The sequence below is a fragment of the Alligator sinensis genome, unplaced genomic scaffold (assembly GCF_000455745.1).
Source record: "Alligator sinensis unplaced genomic scaffold, ASM45574v1 scaffold832_2, whole genome shotgun sequence".
Taxonomy (NCBI): Eukaryota; Metazoa; Chordata; order Crocodylia; family Alligatoridae; genus Alligator; species Alligator sinensis.
The window spans coordinates 555,370-578,012 of record NW_005842745.1 but is presented as its reverse complement, the minus strand read 5'-3'; the positions used below and the strand labels follow the sequence as shown (position 1 = coordinate 578,012).

The following is a 22,643-nucleotide window of genomic DNA, read 5'->3' as shown; positions in this document are numbered from 1 at the left end:
CCTCCTCTGGACCCTCTCAATGTTGTCCACATTCCTCCTGAAGTGGGGTGCCCAGAACTGGACACAGTACTCCAGCTGCAGCCTGACCAGTGTCATGTAGAGGGGGAGGATCACCTCCTTGGCCCTACTTGAGATGCACCTGTGGATACACAATAAGATCCGGCTAGTCCTGCCGACCGTGACCTCACATTGTTGGTCCATGTTCATCTTGGAGTCAATGATGACTCCAAGATCCCTTTCTGTCTCCATGCTCTCAAGAAGGGAGTTTCCCATCTTATAAGTGTGCTGCTGGTTACTACTGCCCAAGTGCAGCACCCTGCACTTGTCCGTATTGAAATGCATCCTGTTTTTGTTAGCCCACCCCTGCAACCTATCCAGGTCTTGCTGCAGTCTTTCCCTCCCTACTAGCGTGCCCACCTCACCCCAAATTTTGGTATCATCAGCAAATTTGAACAGGTTGCTTTTCACCCCATCGTCCAAATCGCTGATAAAGAAATTGAACAGTGCGGGCCCAAGGACCGAGCCCTGGGGGACTCTGCTGCCCACTTCCCCCCAGGTTGAATATAACCCGTCCACTACCACCCTCTGAGTATGATCCTTCAGCCAATTTGCAATCCATCTGACTGTGTAGGTATCGATGCCACAGTTGCCTAGTTTTTTAATGAGGATGGGGTGGTTGACAGTGTCAAAGGCCTTGCTGAAGTCCAGAAAGACTACATCCATGGTGACACCTGCATCCAATGCTTTTGTGACCTGATCGTAAAAGGCAATCAGGTTGGTCTGACATGACCTGCCCCTAATGAAACCGTGCTGGTTGCCCTTGAGCATCATCCCCGATGCTGGCCCATCACAGATGTGCTCCTTGATGATTTTCTCAAAGAGTTTCCCCAGGATTGAGGTAAAACTGACGGGCCTATAGTTATTCCAAGAGCTCACATATCAGAGGTCTGTTGTGTGAATCTAAAGGTACCAACCCTGCAGAAAGACTAGGTGGGTACCAATACCAAAGCATACTTGCTGGAATTTCATGTTTTCCCAACTGTTTTCAGGAGATGAGAGGAGAATATGCTTGACCAATGTGAAATGGGATAACAGAAACTGGCTGGAAAAGTGTGCACAACAGCTAAATTCAAAGACCATTATTAAGGGCACGAAGTCAAGCATCCCAAAGTAAGGAAATGTAAGATTTAAAGTAGCCGGGATTACCTTAGTTTGTCCCCTTGGCATATATGCATCATGATTCAATCTTCAATGACATGATCATATATGATTTTGTACACAGGTTCCACTCAGTTCACAGGATTGAGAGTATTCAAGGAATTATCAGGGTTGTACAGTGCTGGATGCTGTTGTTTGTACACTTGTACAAGTTGGACAGTGTGTAGTGAATAAGGCAAGGGACTGCAGGTAGATAAAGAATGGTCTCATATTCAAGGCAATTGAGTTCATAGAACCATCAAAGTATAGAAAATTAGGGTTGGAAGGGATGTTAGGAGCTCATCTAGTCCAACCCACAGACATCCAGTTCTGTCCTGAAGAACTGGATTTTACCTTTGCTGCTCCTTCAGAGTTTCTATGTGGTAGTAAGTCGCTTATACCAGCCTTTTTTTTTTTTTTTTAAACAAATGGTCACTAGTTGATCACTAATTGGTCACTAATTCATCAGTTTCTAACTGGCTGGGGTGCTGAGCCCTCACAACTATAATCAAAATCAATGGAACATGTACTCCAAGGATATGAAGTGCTATAGCAGGGGTGGGCAATTATTTCAGGAGGAGAGCCGCTTACTGAGTTTTGGCAAGCCATCGAGGGCTGCATGACAGGCAGCCAGGGGCAGATAAATACTAATTTTCTAAATTTTTAGGGGCCCCACGGGCTAGATAGAATGGCCTGGTAGGCTGCATGCAGCCCACAGGCTGCATTTTGCCCACCCCTGTGCTATGGAATGCTAAGTATTCTGAAAAAAATCAGCCTCAAACTGCAAGAGGCAAGGATTTTTGTGGCTGATATCTTTTACTGGACCAACTGAATCACTGGGATAGATTTGGACAAGCTTTCAAAGGTGGTGAACTCTTCTTCAGGTCTGCACTGCATGAAAAATCTTGTCTAAGTTGATCCCAATGTTGCAGTTGGTTAAATAAAATATATCACCCACGAAAATCTTTGTGTTGCACATATTTCCGGAATCATCAGAGCCACAGCATCACTCTAACACTACAGGTCTCAAACTTGGTGCCCAAAATTAGTGGATACTTTTGACCTTTATCCCTCTATGGCCAGTTTTTATTTTATTTTTTATAAAAAAAAAAATCACTGACATAGATCAACAAACTTTACTTCCCCTTAACTATTTTGTTATATAGATTTACATTAGGATTATTTCAGGTGTTGGTCTGAAGCAGGAGGAGATAAAGAATGTGCCAACTATCAAGAGAAAGAAAAGTATCAAAGTGAACTCTAGCATATGATTCCCAGTAAAAAATTCAGAAACAACGATTAAATGTACTGTACTTATTTACTAGCTTCTCTATGATGCTCATGACTGTAGTTTCAAATTTCTTAGCAAACATGAACAAATTAATCCTCTAAACAAAACTGCATAAAAGAGTTGCTGGCAGACAGCAATATAAAAGCACGTGGCATTTATAGTTATAGGATGACAGATGTTCTCTTATTTTGATATTATGTAATAAAGCAATACACATATTCTTTTATTACTCTAATTCAGTGGGTGGCTTTCCGCATTTAATGAAATATCTGGTTCTTAGTTTCAGTCACTTAAACAAAAATTACTGGAAGTTTTAGTCATCTGTGAAATGGTCTTTTGTCCAAATGACTAAGAGTTTCAATCATGTCACTCTAATGGTTTACCAAAATGAAAGCAACATATACATGCAATTGCAACTAAAGTTTATCTTACATTGTGTTTTCTTTGTGGACAAATATTTTTTTCCTTTCTTCACCTCCTCACACCTACAAAACCCAGCTTCCAGTATAATTGGTCTCTCATTTCTTTCAGAAACTGAAAAAACTAATCACACACCTTTCTAAAGAAATAATTGCATATTATTGAAATTACATGCCATTAAAGGGAAAAGCATTGCCATGTTATAGTTCATAGAATCATAGAAAATAAGGGTTGGAAGGGACCTCAGGAGGTCATCTTGTCCAACCTCCTGCTCAAAGCAGGACCATCCCCAACCAGATCATCCCAACCAAGGCTTTGTCTAGCTGGGTTTTAAAAACTGCCAGGGATAGGGAGTCCATAGCCTTTCTGGGTGACCTGTTCCAGTATTTTACTACCCTCCTAGTGAGAAAGTTCTTCCTAATATCTAACCTAAACTTCCCCTGCTGTAACTTGAGACCAACTGATCCTTCTGTCATCTGCCATCACTGAGAACAGCTTAGCTCCAGCCTCTTTTCAACCCTGTTTCAACTACTTGAAGTCTGCAATTACTTCCCCTCTCAGTTTTCTTTTCTCCAGACTAAATAAGCCCAGTTCCCTCATCCTCTGCTCATAAGTCATGTTCCCCAGCCCCCTAACCATTTTTGTTGCCCTCTGCTAGACTCCCCACAATCTGTCCACATCATTTCTGCAGTGGGGAGCCCAAAACTGGACACAGTACTCCAGATGTGGCCTCACCAGTGCTGAACAGAGGGGAAAAATCGCTTCCCTCAATCTGCTGGCAACACTCCTACTAATGCAGCCCAGTATGCTGTTAGCCTTCTTGGCAACAAGGGCACACTGTTGGGTCATACTCAGCTTACTGTCCGCTGTAACCCCCAGCTACTTTTCTGCAGAGCTGCTGCTTAGCCAGTTTGCCCCCAGCTTCTATCAGTGCATGGGGTTGCTCCGTCCTAAATGCAGGACTTTACACTTGTCCTTGTTGAACCACATGAGATTTCTTTTGGCCCAATCCTCCAATCTGTTGAGGTCTCTCTGAATCCTAGCCCTACTCTTCAGTGTATCTCCCAGTCCCCACAGCTTGGTGTCATCTGCAAACTTGCTGAGGGTACACTACTTCCCATTTTCCAGGTCACTGATGAAAACGTTGAACAAAAACAGCCCCAGGACCAACCCCTGAGGGACTCCACCTGATACCAGCTGCCAATTAGACATTGAGCCATTGACAACTACTCTCTGAGCCTGATGATCCAGCCAGTTTTCTATCCACTTTACTGTCCATTCATCCAACCTGTACTTACTTAGCTTTCACGCGAGAATGTTGTGAGAGACCATATCAAAAGCCTTGCTAAAGTCAAGGTATATCACATCCACTAGTTTCCCCATATCCACAGAGCCAGTCATTCAAATATAATAAAGGGCTTAGTGTGTTTGGCTGTGTGTCTGTCTGTTTGTAATGTTTTTGGTCAACTGTGCATGTGCTGCCAAGAGGGTGGGTGGCAACTGACTGGGGAGGATGGCGATTTGCTCAGGAGGCAGAGACGGAGGTGGGCAGGGGTGGAGGCAGACGTGCATGCACCCAACAGCCGACAGGGAGGGGGAGGCATTGGGGATGGAGGGGAGTAGGGAGGGGAGGGGAGGCAGGGAGGTGGGGAGAAACCCCGCTGGCTCAGGGGAGGATGCGGAGGCAGGTCTGGGGAGGGAGCACCCATGCCGGTGGCTGGAGGAGGAGGCAGCGATGGTGCAGAGAGTGTTTATATGGCTGGTCCCAAAGGGTGAGCGGGGGGTGACCATGTAAACACTCCATTATTGTAAATCCATCATTCATGATGAGCAATTGACTAGTGTCATCATAAAGGAAATCAGAGTGATCAGGCTTGACTTGCCTGGTGAATCCATGCCAACTGTTCCTAATTACCTTCTCCTCCGAGTGCTTAGAAATAGATTCCTTGAGGATCTGCTCTATGATTTTTCCAGGGACTGAGGTGAGGCTGATAAGTCCTCCTTCTTCCCTTTCTTAAAGATGGGCACTATATTTGCCCTTTACCAATCATCCGGGTCCTCTCCTGATTGCCACAAGTTCTCAAAGATGATGGCCAGAGGCTCTGCAGTCACTTCAGCCGCAGCATCCTTGGGTGCATCCCATGGACTTGTACATGTCCAGCTTTTCTAAATAGTACCTAACATATTCTTTTGCCACTTTGACTACTCACCTCCTCCCCAAACTGTGCTGCTAGGTGCAGTAGCCTGGGAGTTGACCTTGCCTGTAAAGGCTGAGGAGAAAAAGGCATTAAGCCTTTAAGCCTTGAGCCTTTTTTGTATCCTCTGTCACTAGGTTGCCTCCCCCATTCAGTAAGGGACCCATACTTTCCCTGACATACATTCAGAAATCCTTCTTGATACCTTTTACATCCCTTGCTAGGTGCAACTCCAATTGTGCTTTCACCTCCCTGACTTCATTTCTGCGTGCCAGAGCAATACTCTTATACTCCTTCTTAGTTGTTTCTCCAAGTTTTCACTTCTTACAATCTTCCTTTTTGTCATTTATCTCACTGAAGAGTTCCCTGCTAAGATAAGCTGGTTTTCTGCAATACTTGCTATTCTTCCTGCACATTAGGCTGGTTTGTTCCTATGTCCTCAGTAAGGCTTCTTTAAAGCACAGCCAGCTCTCTTGGCTTCCTCTCCCCCTCAGACTGGCTTCCCAGGTGATTCTGCCCATGAGTTCCCCAAGTGAGTCAAAGTCTGCTTTTCCGAAGTCCAGTTTTCTGTGAGTCTTCTGAAGTCTGCTTATTCTGCTGCACTCCATCCTTCCTTTCTTCAGGATCCTGAACTCAAGCATCTCATGGTCATTGCTGCCCAAATTGCCATCCACTACTTACACTGCCCTCTAATTTTTCCCTGTTTGTGAGCAGCAGGGTCAAGAAGAGCATAGCTCCTAGTTGGCCACTCCAGCACTTGCACCAGGAGATTGTCTCCAACAGTCTGCAAAAACTTCCTGGATTGCCTGTGCACTGATCTATTGCTCTCCCACCAGATATCAAGGTGATACAAGTGCCTCAAGAGAGCTAGGGTCTGTGATCAAGAAACTTCTACTAGCTGTTTGAAGAAAGCCTCATCCACCACTTCCTTCTGGTCTAGTGGTTTATAGCAGACAACCACCACAATGTCACCCTTGTTGCTCTCCCCTCTGATCCTAACCCAGAGACTTTCAACAGGCCTATTTCCAGTTTCATACTGGAGCTCGGAGCAATTATACAGCTCTTTAACACAAAGCTAAACTTCTACTCCTCTTCTCCCCTGCCTGTCCTTCTTGAACAGTTTGTACCCATCCATACCAGTGCTCCAGTCATGCAAGCTACCCCACCAAGTCTCTGTTATTCCAATCGCATAGTTCTGTGACTGTGCAAGGATTTCCAATTCTTCTTGCTTTTTTCCCAGGCTACGTGTATGCATGTTCAGTCACCAAAGGTAACTAGCTGATTGCCCTGATTTCTCCCCTCCTGCTTGCACTTCCTCCAGGTCATCCACTTTCCTGCTTACCTCAGGGCTTTGGTCTCCATTCCCTGGCAAACCTAGTTTAAAGTCTTCCTCATTAGGTTAGCAAACCTGCCTGTGAAGATGGTCTTCCCTCTCTTTGTCAGATGGATCCCATCTCTTCCTAGCAATCCTTCTTGGAACAAGAACCCATGGTCAAAGAAGCCAAAACCCTTCTGGTGACACCAACTGTGTAGCCAGGCATGGATCTGCAGGATGTGTTTTCTCCTGCCCGGGCCCTTCACCATGACCAGAAGGATCTAGGACAACAACACCTGAGCCCCTGTCCCCTTCACCCTTGCACCCAGAGCCCGGTAGTTACTTTTGACCTGCTCAGGGTCTCCCCTCACAGTATCATTGAGGCCCACATGGATGAGCAGCATGGGGTAGTAGTCAGAGGGCCAGATGAGTCTCAGTAATCCTTCTGTGATATCTCAGATTCAGGCTCCAGGCAAGCAGCAGATTTTGAGTCAAAAGCGAGTCTTCAGCCACCATCACATGTTGCTTCTTCTTGGTGGCAGTGGTCTCGATCCTTCCAACTTTGGTGAGGCCTAGCCTGTCCTCCTCCACCAATGGAACATGCTTGTGACAGGGGGCCATTCCTGGGCCTGTCCAACGTTAGCCTGGTCCTCTGTTTATGGGTTAACCACCCTCCTTTGTCTCCCATGCCTTGATGGAATAATAATTATGATGTTACTCAGGCAGGAGGCTGCCCATTTACTATACCAGGGGTTGCTATCCACTGCTCCGAATATGGCGCGCGCGCGCGCACACACACACACACACACACACTCATTTTTAAAACATTATGTTTTTTATGGAAAATTTTAACTAAAATAATCTCTAGTGAAGTAATTGGGATAGTTACTAAAGGTATTTAAAAAAATCCTGGAAGTTCTCTCTTTTGATTCACTAGGCTTACTAGTATTCAAACCTACTAATTTATTTTAATTTATTTTAAACAATGTTCCTATCAAAACTGAAACCTGCCTAGACACACTTAAACTGGCAGCAGAACTGCACCACACTGTTTACATCACATCAGGATTAAAACCAAATTAAAATGTCTCAAATCTACAGGAATGACATTTTAATCAATACTACTGAAATCAGAATTAGGCCTTTATCCATACTGTTTTTAAAATGGTGCTATTTGGTTGCAGGTAATAGAGCAACCACTCTGGCTGACCACATAACACTGGACTACAGCCAGTTATGTCCCCTCATCTTGGGTTAGAATGGTAGGAAGGATACCCTTATTGATAGGGCATTAGACTGTGACTTAAACAACCTCAGTTCAATTCTTAGCTCAGCCAACATCCTTCTTTTCTGTAACTGTGTGCTAGTCACTGCAACGACCCTGCATTTCAGTCCCCCATCTGCAATGAACAATGCCTAGTACTCCCTTTGCTCAGATATGTGCAGATGAGGGATATATAAGCAGACATATAAGATGAGGAAAAGGAAAGGGCCTTTGGCATTTTGTCACCTACTAGTATAATAAGCAACAGAAAGGAATAAAAGCAATTGAAAAGGCTTGCATATTTTCATTTACTTACTTTTCTGGTTTTAGATCCCGGTAAATAATTCCAAGACTGTGGAGGTGATCTAAAGCCAAGGCCAGCTCAGCTAAGTAGAACTTGACGTCCTCTTCTGTAAACATTACCTAGCCAGAAACAGAAGGACAAGTTTATTTATGACACAGTAAGAGACTGACTTGCTATAAGCAACCACAGGGGAGAAATCTCTAACTCTGAAATGCCAGAAAGACCAGAAGATAAGATTCACTCTGCCAGTATTTGCCTGAAAGCATATAAACCATTTTTATCAGGTCCTCATTTCTTACAAAGCAAAAATGTATTAATTCTTTCTATCACTTAAAACATGCTGCTTTCATTCTTCTTTCTGGTATGCTTAGACAATATCACATACTTATTAACATTCGGGCCTGATGCTATAGCCATTGAAGTCGATAGGAAAATTTGTGAGTTTACAGCAAGATCCTTAGAGGATGTCTATATTACTACCACTGTAATTTTGTGCTTGCTGCTGAGAGGACTGCGCACCCCCACCTGTGACTTGCTCCACATGCAGAAATAAGGCAGAGAAGCTGCCTTGAAAGTGACTTCCCAACCCCAATGCCACTGTGCTCAAACTCCCTCCAGAAGGATTCCCTACCTTATTTCCAGGTTTGGTTTGTGATTTGGTGGGCATGGCCATACTTTTGGGCAGCACACACAAGAACACCAACCGTATCCTTGATACCTGGATGTACTTTTAGTTCACTAAAATCTCAACATTTCATTCACAAATTCCCATAAACTGAGATGTGGACCTGTTCTGAATGAAAATGAATTTACATGTATGGCAAAGTGGGGCTCTCCGCCTAGCCACAGTGCTAGGTTCCCCACTTGCCTTTGGGCACACCACCCACCTGACTTTCTTGCCATGCCTTGTTCTTAGTTAATTAATAGTTGTTAATTAAGGCAGGAGGCTGCCCATTCGTGCCCTGATGCCAGGGGGCACTATCTGCAGCTCCGTACCTCCCCTACATTGCAGCCCATGCCTTGCAGATGGCATCCTGATGTTACAGTGCTCCCAAGCTTAGGCCTCATCGTCAGGCCTCAGTCACACACACATTCATACCGCCCTCCTCTCACCAGGGCCTCTCACACAGGGTCTCTTTCATGCATCGACAACTTATTCTGCCTTGCTCCCTTTTGAAGCGGGCCCCTTAGGACATAGGCTTAGCTAGTCCATTCCTTGGGTGGCAGACGTATAGTCTTTTGGGCCTCTCCCGCTCCCCTCCCCAGGGTACTGGCCAGCCAATTACCCAACCAGGTCTAAGCTTGCTCTGGACCCTTCCAGGGGCAACTCTATAAATACATATGTAAGCACACTGGGCTTTCAGCCCTCTGGTTTTTCCCCCTGCTTTACTGGGGCTTCTCATCACGGACCCCTCACTGGGGCTCCACACAGCCCCCTCACTGGGACTACTCATTTCTGCCCCCCTCACTTGGGGCTTCAGATCTCCACCCCCCTCACTGGGGCCACCCCCTCACTCAGGGCTACACACCGCCCCCTCACTCAGGGCCATGGGGGCTCCCCTTCCTGGTGGTCTCAGGTGGCCATAGCTGTGCCTGGGCCCAACTACATTTTCTCTGGGTCTTGCACCCCCCCACAGGGCTCAGGTGGCCGCAGCCATGCCTCGCCCCCATCACCAGCAGGTGATATTGCTGCCTGGGCTGCCAGCAGTGAACTGCCTCGTCTATATGGACGGCCAGAGCTTTAAAATGGCCACCGCAATTAAGCACCTGTTGGCTGCTTGGCCCCAGTCTTAAAGTGGCAGGCGCCAACAGTGCCCCGCCACACACCCTCCCCCCTTAAATTGTACAAGGAGGATGTTTCCCCTGCTGCTCCTCCAAGCAGGCTCTCCTCAGAGTCTGTGAGAACCCTAAAGTGGCACGCACCCCAAAGGTGCTCCTTCACACACCTCCCCCCTTAAATCTGGGGGGGTTCACCTGGATGCCTTTCCTGCTGGGCTCTGCCCCAGCCTACTACAACCCCTGCCATGTGATGAGCCCCCACCAGAGGTGCTCCACCACAATATGCTTTCTGTTTTAGAAATTAAACAATGGCACTCTGTAGTGGAGGGTTGCGCCCTTGTCTGAATGCGGACGAGAGCCTCATAGTTAGCTTCCCACTGGCCAGTTTCCAGTGGGAGGATCTTGGCTACATGCTGATTTTTATGGAAATGGGAGACTCCTCCCTAGCTTGCTCCTGCAGCCATACAGCTGAGGGAAAGCAAAACCTTGGGGGCATCTGAACCCCAAGCCTCTAGGGTTAGGCCTGTACAAAGGATGCCTGCAAAAAGACCTGGGAGTATCTGAAGACCCAGGCTGAAAAGTCTGGGGTGGAGGATACTTGCCAGTAGTAGGGCCACGTATGGTTCTTGAATGAGTCAAAGGATTTGAAACTGATCTGGCTAATTTGACCTGGGGCATGAAAAATTTTCGATTAAAAAAAATCCCCAGAAACTGAAAGAGAGGGTGTCATGGCTGGCCCGGTGTCTCAGTACGTCCATGCTTGGTGCCAGTTCCCTGTGGAGTTTTTGGAGGGGAGGGTGTTGGAGCTTGCTCTGGCCCCTCTGAGTGTTGGTCTGGTATTGCAGTACCTTCAGGTCTGGTGCTTGTTCCCTCCTGGGGGGAGCAACTGCCAGTGTTCTTTTAAGGGCTTTGCGCACTAGAAAGGTCCCTATCAGTATGTTTACCCCATATGGTCATCTGTTTTATAGTCATGCTCAGTGTTGGCTGCATTTAATCAATGTCATAGTTGGTTTCCGTTACTGAGCACATGCTGCTTTTGACAGCAGTTTAATGACAGACAATGTATTTAATGAGTTTTCCTTGTATGCAGTTATAAGATGAGGGGCTTTTCCCCTCATGCTGACTTAGGGGTGGGGGAAGCACCTCCTCTTGTATTTGAGTAAATATGGTATTTTTTCAACCTATAACTAAAGGGTCATTAGAAAATGTGTATATATGTAACTGTGCAGGAAGATAAGAATACACATTGAGCATAAAAGCATAAATATATAATGTAAAAGTAAATAGAACAAGCCACCTCAATAAATATTTATACTACATACATGACTAAGAATTACTCAGCATAGTAGTGACTAGAAAAGTCCATTGCTGAAAAAAGCTGAAATATTCAAAAGCTCAGATTCAAAATTGCAGGAAACTTGAAACAGAAACTGAAGAACAAGAGATTGATAGAAAAAGTTACATAATCCTAATTAAGGATACTACTACTCGGGCCATAAAGCATCAGGATTTTGAACTGAAGACCTTGATTTTAAAAAAAAGAAGTTTAAGCATAAAAGTAAATATACTCCATCTAGGATATGCAATTTAAGCAGGAAAGGAAAGCAAAGGAAGAGAGGAAAATAACTAATCTCTATCTTCATATCCTATGGAAGATATGCATTGCAGAATGACAGACTAATACATTCAGCCACAGCTTTTCAGACTCACATATTGTAATACTATGCACTTTGTTCTAAATCTAGTTAAGTCAATGGGAGTAGAATCAGTTATCCAACTAGGAAATCATAACCAACACACTTTTTTCTATAATGTTTTCTGCCACATTATCTTGGCAGAGAACAACCAATGAGTAGAGATCAACAAGATGTAACTAAGAGTTGTAGACCTTGAAATCCAATTCATATTGAGAACTACCAAGGTGCTGGGACTAATGCTTGAAGGCTAAAGGTCAAGGGAAGCCAGTACATCACTATGGGACACACTCAGGAAGAAGCTGCACTTTTTAGAGTTGAACATAAATCTGAGGCTAGCATTTAGACTTTGAAAAAAAAAAAACCCTACTTTATCTGACATAGTTCTTTATCTGTTCAGAATTTATGATTTTACTTTGGAGGCAAGATACGGTATCTCTCCTACCAAAGATGAGATGATTTGTATAAGAAGCCAATAGATCGTGGCCATTAAAAATTGCTGTCACCACAAACTGGAGATATTTACCTTTCTTAACATACATTTATTTTTGTTCTCTTTAGTACTTTTTTCATTTAAAAAAGCCTTCCTGCTGTGTTTCAGATGCCTACATAACATTGTAAGTATTGTTCTCTGTGCAGTTATCTACCTGGGATTAAACTCCTTCACACCAACAAGCAAGACTTGTTCTCGCCATCTTTATTCCACCCACAATTCTCTGACTCAGTTACAGCAGATACAGTAACACTCCTATCAGAATGCCATTTTAAAATTCATATCATATTTTAAAGATCTAGCTTTAGATCTAATTGAGCATTTTCCACACCACAGAGTGAGAGAAGAGCTGGGACAAATTACCCAGATATTACTCTAATGCCATCACAGACAGAATTCATACTGGACCAGAAATGACTCCTCAAAGAGTCTAGTCTGGGGAGGATATTGGATGCCCTGGAGTTGCCTTTTAACTGATAGGGTGTCACTGTGGCAAGCCAGTAGGGGGTGCTCCTGCACTGAGCCAGCCACCTCACTGTGCCTGACCACCTTCCAGGCTCCAAGTGCCTCCCTGGGGCTGCCTCACGTCTGGCCGACCCCCTTCCTGGAGCACACCCGCTAGCCTGGGGGTATTGTTGCCACCACCCAGGGGCTGACCGGATCCTGACTCTGTACCTCCCAGGATAACACAGGCCTAGTCATCCTTGAGGGTACCCAACCCACTTCAAGAACTTGGGATGCTTCCCTCAGTCTGCAGCACAAATAGTGGTCTCCCTTAGTCAGCCAAACCAAGGGTACCCCAAGGCATAATTTAGACCCACTCCCAATAAGTCTCCCATGTTAGGTACAAAGGAGAACTTTATTGGTTACATGGAGTAGGTTCGGAATAGGATACAGAGTAGAGCGATATCAGAGAAATCCCATAGAGCAAATTGGCACAGCTGGGTACAGTAATGTCTGAGTAATTTGTCCCAGCTCTTCTCTCACTCTGTGGTGTGGAAAATGCTCCATTTCCTCAGGAATGTATCCAACTCAGGTTACCTAATGAGAAGGCAGGATAATGCTATAGCCCTAAGTGATAGTCTTGGGAGTTGTCTCCTTTTTCTGGTGGTCAGTAGTGCAAGTCAGAACTGCTTATGGTTCCTTTCCCTTGGTGGCTAAAGCATCTTTCACCATGTCTTTTGGAGCAGAGATGGAAAGGACTGGAATCTCAGGAGCAGACAGAAGCAGAGGTGATCAACTCTGATGCTGCTGCACCTGAGCAAGTGAGCATGAAAAGCAGCAGGTCAGCAGCTGTGACAGGAAAACTTCTTGCCCCACAGGGAGTAGAACTGCTTCTGGCAGCTGCTACAGGAGACAGCATTATTTCTGCTCTCCAGGCCATTGCCTAGTTTCCCTGCTCAGCTGCTACAACCTGCACATTAGGTTAGACCTCATGGCTGGGTCCACTTTCCACCCTTATTGCCAGTGGTTCCCTCCAGCAGTCAGACCTTCCTTGCTCCCTTGTGCCGCACGTTACATGTGTTGTGGAGATGGAAGGGACCTCAGGAAGTCATTTAGTCCAGCCCCCTGCTCAAAGCAGGACCAGCCCCAACTAGACCATCCCAGCCAGAGCTTTGACAAGTTGAGCTCTAAAAACCTCCAAGGATGGAGATTCCACCACCTCTCTAGGTAACCTTCTCACCTAAACCCCCTAACCATTTTCACTGCTCTCCACCAGACTTTCTCCAACTTGTCCACATCCTTTCTATGGTAGGAGGCCCAAAACTGGACACAGGACTCCAGATGTGGCCTCACCAGTGCAAAACAGAGTGGAATAATAACTTCCCTCAATCTGCTGGCAACACTCCTACTAATGCAGCCCAGTATGCTGTTAGTCTTCTTGGCAACAAGGGCACACTGCTGACTCATATCCATCTTATTGTCCACTGTAACCTCTAGCTCCAGTTCTGCAGAGTTGCTGCTTAGCCAGTCAGTCCCCAAGCTGTAACAGTGCATGGGATTCTTCCATTCTAGGTGCAGGACTTTGCACTTGTCCTTGTTGAACCTCATGAGATTCCTTTTGGCTCAATCTTCTAATTTTTCTGGGTCACTGTATCCTAGCCCTACCCTCCAGTGTATCTACTACACTCCCCAGTTTAGTTTAATCTGTGAACTTGCTGAGGGTGCACTACATTAACAATCTGGAAGGTGGGATGAAGATATTAAACAAAACCAGCCCCAGGACTGACTACTGGGGCAATCCACTTGATACCAGCTGCCAGCTAGACATTGAGCCTTTGATTATTTACCAGTTGAGCCCAACAATCCAAACAGCTTTCTATCCACCTTAAGAGTCCATTCTTCCAACCCATACTTTCTCAGCTTGCTTGCAAGAATGCTGTGGGGGTTGGTATCAAAAGCCTTGCTAAAGTCAAGGTATGTTATGTCCGCTGCTTTCCCCACATCCACATAGCCAGTCGTCTCATCATAGAAGGCAATCAGGTTAATCAGGCATGACTTGCCTTTGGTGAATCCAGGCTTGATTGTTCCTAATATCATCTTCTTCTCCTCCAAGTGCTTAGAAATGGTTTCTTTTGAGGACCTGCTCCATGATTTTTCTGGGGACTGAGGTGAGACTAACTGACCTATAGTACCCTGGACCCTCCTTCCTCCCTTTCTTAAAAATGGGCACTATATTTGCCCTTTCCCAATCATCCAGGACCTCCCCTGATCACCATGAGTTTTTAAAGATAATGGCCAACGACTGCAATCGCATCAGTCAACTCCCTCAGCACCCTTGGATGCACTGCATCCAGCCCCATGGACTCGTACACATGCAGTTTTTATAAATAGCCCCATACCTGTTCTTTCACTACTGTTGGCTGCTCATCTTCTCCCCAAACTATGCTACCTGGTGCAATAGTCTGGGAACTGACCTTGCCTGTGAAGACCAAGGTAAAAAAGGCATTGGAGTACTTCAGTTTTTTCATCATCATCCATCACTAGGTTGCCTCCCCCATTCAGTAAGGGTTGCACATTTTCCCTGACCTTCCTCATGTTGTTTACATACCTGTAGAAACCCTTCTTGTTATCCTTCACATCCCTTGCTAGCTGCAACTCAAATTGTGCTTTGGCCTTCCTGACTTATCTCTGCATGCCCAAGCAATATTCTTATACTCCTTCCAAATTGTTTGTCCAAGCTTCTGCTTCTTGAAAGCTTCTTTTGTGTGTTTAAACTCACTGAAGAGTTCTCTGCTAAGCCAAGCTAGTTGCTTGCCACATTTCCTATTCTTCCTGCACATTGAGATGGTTTGTTACTGCACCCCCAGTAAGCTTTCTTTAATATACAACCAGCTCACCTGGACTCCTATTTCCCTCAGACTGGCTTCCCAGGGGATCCTGCCCAGGATCCTGCTCAAGGGTTCTGTCTGAGACTTCTAACTTTGGATGAGCATAACCACTGGTATCCCTAGAATATAATGTTCTTAAAACCATAAGAACTGCCAGTTCCTCAGTCAGACCACAGGTCTATCTTGCCTAGTATCCTGTGCTGCACAGAGGCAGCATAGATGCTGAAAGGGAGCGTGAAGTGGGTATAACCAGGCTTTCTTCCACTGTTCCTCTCTCACTTCCAGCCTCTACCATTTAAAGGCTAGAAAGTTTGAATTCAGTGGCTGTACCCCTAACTCCCATGCTCAATAGCTATTGATGCTTGTTTCCTCCAATAATCTGTTCAATCCCTTTTTGCATCTGGCTAAACCTCTGCTTCCACAACATCTGGTGGCAATGAGTTCCACACTTTAATTACACGCTGTGTGAAAAGGAACTTCTTTTTTGTTAGTTTAAAAATTAGTTTCCTTTTATGACTGCTAGTTCTTGTATTGTGAGAGACAGTAAATAATAAATCCCTATATATTTTCTCTTCAACATTTAATATTTTGTAAATCCTTATCATGTTCCCCCTCAAGCATCTCTTTTTTAAACTGAAGAGGCTCAGCCTCTTTAGTCTCTTCTCACATGGAAGCTTTTCCATACCACTAATCATCCTTGTTGCCCTTCTCTGTCTTCCTATCTTCTACTAGCAAGAGGCAAGACCAAAGTTGATCTGTAAGTGAAAATACTGTAGTACTTTTTCCAAAAAATAACTATTTACTATGACTACACTCTGTAAATTTAAAAACATCACCTTTTAGTTTAGAGCAATGCTTTAGAAATCTGGTTTGCATTATTCACATGCACCTTATCTCTCTCTCCCCTCCTGTAACTTCCTTCACTTTGGAGACCCACACTCCTATCTACATTTTTACACACAGGGCACATCTACACGTGATGTTTACGACACGTGATGTTTACTGTGGAGCTGGCTAATTAGCTCCACAGTAAAACTAGTAAATTAATTAACTCTGCCATAGGGTAGTACTATCAGACACATGTACTATCCTACAGCAGTGCACATGTAGACACTGACGGGACTGGCTAAGGCATGAGGGTGCTTCAGTGTGGGGGCTGCCTGCCAGCTAGCCCTTGCACTGTAGCAAGCACCCTCATGCCCCAACCAGCCCCTCTGCCATATGTTGAGCTAAATCAGAGCAGCCCCAAGCAGGCAGACTGGCCCCTGGGGTTCCCTGCCAGCTGGAGTTGCTTTGTCCTGGCTCAACATGCTGCAGTCCCAGGTGCATGGTCCAATGTGATGCCTGGGAGCAATAAACTCTGCAGGAAAACCCGAATTTACATGTATGATGTTTCTACTTTTGCCAATCTGCTTCAATTTCAGGATTTGCCAAATACTTGTTCCCTGTCAAATCAAATATCTTGACCTTGCATCAGTAAATGTTTTTGATGTCACTTCCACATTTGAGGATAACACATTGGTAAAATTTGAGTTCAGTAGGTTCCATATTGCAATTTATGATATGAAGTGCTTGAACATTATTGAGTTTTTGGATGACTCGGATGATTGCTTTCCAATGCTGGGTGTTATTGCTTTGGCAAGTCTATCAGCGCCCATTGACACTGCAGGCTGAGAGAGATTTTTTTTTTCCCCCTTACAAAGAGGTCTTACAAAATGACAGATGTAGAACTGATGATGACAGCTTCACAGTGTATGACATGTTGTTTCAGAATCAAGGAAGACACTAATTGCAAGTACAAGCTGCCATTAATTCTGCTAAACAAACTAACAGCTAACCTTTTTATTAGCCAATGATTTTAATTGCACACAGCAGTGATGGTGTTAATAACAAATACAGCATTATTTAAAAGCTTCTCTGTATGCCGATATAGTGAAAACTATCTAACTGGTGACCTTTTTATGAATATTATTTTCTCTCACAATGCTGTCAATAATCTACCAAAAATTATTGTACCAAAATCATAGCCTGTATCATGACCAATGCAAAAGCCTTTTTTGTTGCAGCCCCTGTCTATATCCTGTCTCTCTTCCTCATTCTGTCTTTCTCTTTTTAGAATTCACCTGAAAATAATTCTTTTCCTGTGTGCATGTCTGAACTTTCTCCTCTCTGCTTTCTTTTGTTATGTAACTATCATGCTATAGGTTTTTAAACTGTAAAGCAGTGCGGAATACTGTCTGTACCAAATGTTCTATACAGGCTAAAAGGTGCGGTATTATGAATGATGTATTTTTAACAAAAATTAAAAGTAACACAGGAAATGAGAACCAGGATTCTGGATCAGTCTTCATTAAATTAGAGAAAGATCACTGAAGTTGAAGGATTAGTTACCATCTCTCTTCATGTCTGAGCAACGTATTATTGGGACAGAAGAAAAAGATCAGGGCTAACAAGCTGAGGCATGGTGCCATAAGACTCTCAGTGCTCCTTTCATGGGACTTGACAGCTTTGCTGTGCCCTGCCCTGACAGTGCCTCCAGAGGACCTTGTGGAGACACAAAGCAGATTAAATCCTTGCCTCACTGAAGTCAATGGGAGTTTTGCCACACAGTTCAGTGGGACCAAATCTTGCCCATCATGATTCTGTATTAATTCCCAAGGTTTCAGAAACAACCCAGGGAGGAAGGCAATTAGCCGGTTAACTAAATGAACCTTGTTGCAATAAGGTCAGCAGACTGAGGAGAGAACTGGACAAAGAGATGGGAATTTTACTCACTGGAAGTCAGGATACTGAATGGTAGGGAAATACAAGGGCTACCTTATCATTCAGAACTTGTCCTGCCACACGTGGTCATCTCAGGCATGAGCATCCCCAGGTAGAGAATCTGGCTGGGTACTTCTACTCTCTCCCCATTACAGCCAGCCCAAGCATCTTGCTAGCAAGCCTGGGGTTATGCTTCTAAGAAGCAGCAACCAATGACTGGATATTATGAGGCAGCACTCCACAAAGTTACATGATGTAAACACAAGTATTAAATATGCTTAGAGAAATTATAACATATTATAGCTTTAATTCAGTTATATTAGAATGGAGACTGCCCCCGCCCCCTCCCCGCCCAGAGGTCCACCCACCTCCGTCAACCTTATTTGCATTCTGAAAATCCAGAACATTTTTTTTTGATTTCTCACACAAATCTATGGGCTTACCTCTTTAGAGAGCCGTGTGAAAAGGTCCCCTCCCCGCAGGAAATCTAGTATTAGATACAACTTCCCCTCTGTTTGAAATGCTGCATTAGAAAAGGATGGAAAGATTGGAAGTCTTAATCATTACACAGTCTCCAAAGAATGAATATTATTGATTAATTCCACACTGTCCAATCTATAATTCTCCTATCATTTTAAGCTTTCACATTTTTTAAATAAATCATTTAGCTTCTCTACCAAATTGTGCAATATTGCCTAGGCCACAAGGAATAATCTGACATTAGCTGGGAGATAGATGTATATAACTAACATTTTTTTTCCTTCCATTCCTAGTATCTGTAGGTCTAATACCACTTTACAATGAGTAGAGGGAAGGAAGAAAGATAGCTGGGCACAGAAGGCACTAAAACTGTAGAAGGGAGCTTTGCCTATTCAAAATGTTCACATAAGTCCCTTAGCACTAACAATGGGACTCTTCAGTTGGGTTGAGACAAGCAGTTGTATGCAAGAAGTTGCTTTCCATAAAGCAAGCTGTTACATTAATTTATGGACATTTTAATTACTTAGTGTTGATTATTAACAAGTTTTAATTCTTAGATGCTCTGGTTTCCTATTTTTTCCCCTGATGATGGTGGATGATGGGATTGCTATATTCATATTTATTATCCTACCAGCACCTCCTCACAGCACATTAGCATCACATTACACTTTATATCTAATATACTTTCACAGAGGAGGAGCCAAGATCTCCATCTGCTGAAATTTTCCAAAGAAACAAGGACTAGAAAATAATTTCTCATACTAGTGACATACCTGCAATAAGTAGAAATGGAGTGGTACTGAGCAGAGGATAGTTATGTGAAACAATAACATATCTGGTTACAATTCTCTCCACCCCACAAACTGAAGAGTAAATGCAAATGCTTTTTTTTTTTTTTTTTTTATATTTACCATAATGAAGCTTGACTATGAAAGGATGGTTCACTTCTGCCAAAATATCTCTCTCCATTTTTGATCGTACCCGATCCCGAACTATAAAGAAAGAACAATAAGAATAACAATAGATTAAAAGGTGATGTGGTCCACTAGACAGAAAATGGGGCTGAAGTTCAGGAGACTTAGTTTCTATTCTGGACTCTTGAAAGTAGCCTGCTGTGTGACCAATCAATTCAGGACTCTGAGCCTTTGTTTCCTTACCCATCCTCTTGATTGTCTCATCCACGTAAGCAGTGAGCTCTTTAGAAGAGGGCTCTGTCTGTTTCTGTCCGTCTTTCTGTTTGTGTACTGCCTACTGCAATGGGGCACTACTGTATTCCAAACATCAGGGAGAATATCATGTTTAATGTTCAGAGATTATGTTAATGTAAAAAAGTAAACCTATATAAAATTTAGCATCCCTCTTAAAAATACATAAAGCATAACAGCAACCAATCCCGCCAGGTTAACCCTGCATGAATTTAAATGGGCTTGTTACACCGTGCTGACATTAGCAGTAAAGATGACTCACTGTATACCACTCTCTAGATCTGTTATTTTAAATCTCGCAATCAAAAATAATCATTAAAGAGAAAAGTCAGCAGCTGAGGTAAGAGAAGCAGGTATTATTTCCATGTGCAGGGGTAATTACCATGGGGGCAAAAGCAAGAGTGATGATTTCTGGTTCAAATGAATGGACAGTAAAAGGAAAAAAATAATTAGAGGTTCACCGGGTGCAAACTAATCAAAACTGAAACTGAAGATTGGGTAGCAGCTGCACTTAGCAGACTGCTGAGGCACCAAGATAGCTTGCAGTTTCCAGACTGAGGTCTCTTGATCATCATCATTTTTTTTCTTGATTAAAGGTTTTATTCTTTTTTTTCCAGATGCCACATTATCAATTCACTTCTCAGCCAGAACACCCACTGTGCATGTTGTGAGGCTATTTTAGACAACAATGCATGACATCTTCTTGTGCTGCGGTTGTCACATGCATGTGCCTGAAGTATGTTGAAAAGTGGGAGACTTCATCAACCAAGTCATGACTATACCCCAGTGCAATTCAGCCAAGTAAGTATGGTCTTGAAATCCTCATTTGCTAATCAGGCTGGTCCCTCAATACAAAAGGCAGGGCAGATTTGCACCATATATAACAACTAAATCAGAACTGTATAACCTAAACTTTTATAAGCAGAGGGTTTACTTCATTGGATGTGCCCCTCCCTGCATACAAGCCATTTTTTAGTTAAAATGAGTTACAGTGGTTGTGTCTACACTTTCATTAATGTGCCATACCAGGTACTAACTTGATGTGCTGTAAATGGTGCTACTGCACATTAGCACAGATGAATGCTTTTTAAGTGACGCTTAGTGCCCATTCAACTAAAGTTTCACTGCATTAGAGCAGATGAACACTTTTTAAGTGATGTTTTATGCCCTTTGGACTAATCTACTTCACATTAGCACAGATTTTGCCAGCTGCACTAATGAACAGTAGAATTAGTCCAATGGTCATTAAGTGACTCATGTAGATGTACCCACTATAACCCAAATCCCATTTCATGTCATGAAATCATGCAATGGAAAAGCTAGGCAGAGGAATCCCATTTTGAATCCCACAGAGATTTGAAATGGGATTTCAGTCCCACTGTAGACTGCTAGTAGCTGCTTAGATCCCTTTGGAGGAATGCTGGGGGAGAAATCACTAGGGCGGTGAGAGGCTTCGAACCCTATTTCGGATCTGGAGAAGCTTCAGATGCTTCAGTGTCCAAAGCAGCATAACCAGAGTGAAGCACTGGTTTCGTTAGGCTTTCTGAAGTGGTTTGGAGCTGCCAAAGCGCTTCGGAAAAGTTTCGGAGCTGCTTCGGAGATCTGGCCATAGGGTATAATGGGGAATCAATGAAATATCTATAACTTAGGGGTTTTTTTGTATGATTGTGATGAAATTTGCAGGAGTGGTAGCCTCTTTGGAGAGCATGAAGCCTGGCAAGTTTCAAGAAGATAAGTGCAGGGGTTCGGGGGGAACTGCACCCCAAATTTGTGAAAGCAAAACTCATGTCATGTCTATGTGTTACAACACAGGGGGGTGAAAACTGCAGGGGTGGTGGCCCCTGGTGAGGCCATAAAGTCTGCTAAGTTTCAAGAAGATCGGTGTAGGGGTTCAGGGGGAACCGCACCTCAAGCTGCCGACAGGCAAAACTCGTGACACAAATGACCCTGTGTGTGTTAATGTGCAGCAGGCTGAAAACGGCAGGGGTAGTAGCCCCTTCTGAGGTCATGAAGCCTGCCAAGTTTCAAGGAGGTAAGTGCATGGGTTTGGGGGTAACTGCACCTCAAGGTGCAGACAAGCAAAACTCATGACATGGATGACACTGTGTGGGTTAAGGTGCAGCAGGGTCAAAGCTGCAGGGATGGTAGCCCCTGCTGCCGCCATGAAGCTTGCCAGCTGTCGAGGAGATAGGTGCAGGGCTTCTGGGTTCTGAGGCCCTGCACCTCTAACTGCTGACAGGCAAACCTCATGACATGGGTGCTTGTGCAACTGATTGTGTCTTGGGGCAGGAGTGGGGGGAAACTACTGCAGGACTGGCTGCTAAGCTACTGTGTTATCAGTTACCAATCAATCATGATTCACTCAGGGACCAGCTCAAAACACAGTTGCTAGCTAATGTAGCCAGTTAATTAGCAACACTGAACACCTACAAAACCAGAGATTAAGGAGAGCAGGCCCGGATGAGCTCCATCCGAGGGTACTGAAGGCACTGGCTGATGTCATTGCACAGCCACTGGCGGGAATATTTGAACACTCGTGGTGCACGGGCCAGGTCCCGGAGGACTGGAAAAGGGCCAATGTGGTCCCGATTTTCAAGAAGGGGAGGAAGGAGGACCCAGGCAACTATAGGCCAGTCAGTCTCACCTCCATCCTTGGCAAAGTCTTTGAAAAGATTATCAAGGCTCACATTTGCGAGAGCCCAGCAGGAAAAATTATGCTGAGGGGAAACCAGCATGGGTTCATAGCAGGTAGATCATACCTGACTAATCTAGTCTCTTCTTATGACCAGGTTACAAAACACCTGGACGCAGGAGTAGGGGTTGACGTTGTTTACTTAGACTTCAGGAAAGCCTCCTGGCTTTCCTGAAGTCCACCACCTCCATACTGGTGAACAAGTTAAGAGGCTGTGAC

General features: G+C 44.3%; 1 protein-coding gene across 5 annotated transcripts in view; it reads right to left on the bottom strand.

Annotated features, from left to right (window-relative positions):
- The window catches only part of RPS6KA2 (ribosomal protein S6 kinase A2), a 460,482-nt gene that overhangs the window by 117,698 nt on the left and 320,141 nt on the right, over positions 1-22,643 (bottom strand). For all 5 annotated transcript variants that reach the window (XM_014525104.2, XM_025216519.1, XM_025216520.1 and 2 more), the window contains exons 4-6: positions 19,439-19,519; positions 18,491-18,570; positions 7,999-8,105 (exon numbers count right to left, since the gene is read on the bottom strand). In XM_014525104.2, the coding sequence (XP_014380590.1) occupies positions 7,999-8,105; positions 18,491-18,570; positions 19,439-19,519 (268 nt within the window). The remainder of the gene's footprint in view (positions 1-7,998; positions 8,106-18,490; positions 18,571-19,438; positions 19,520-22,643) is intronic.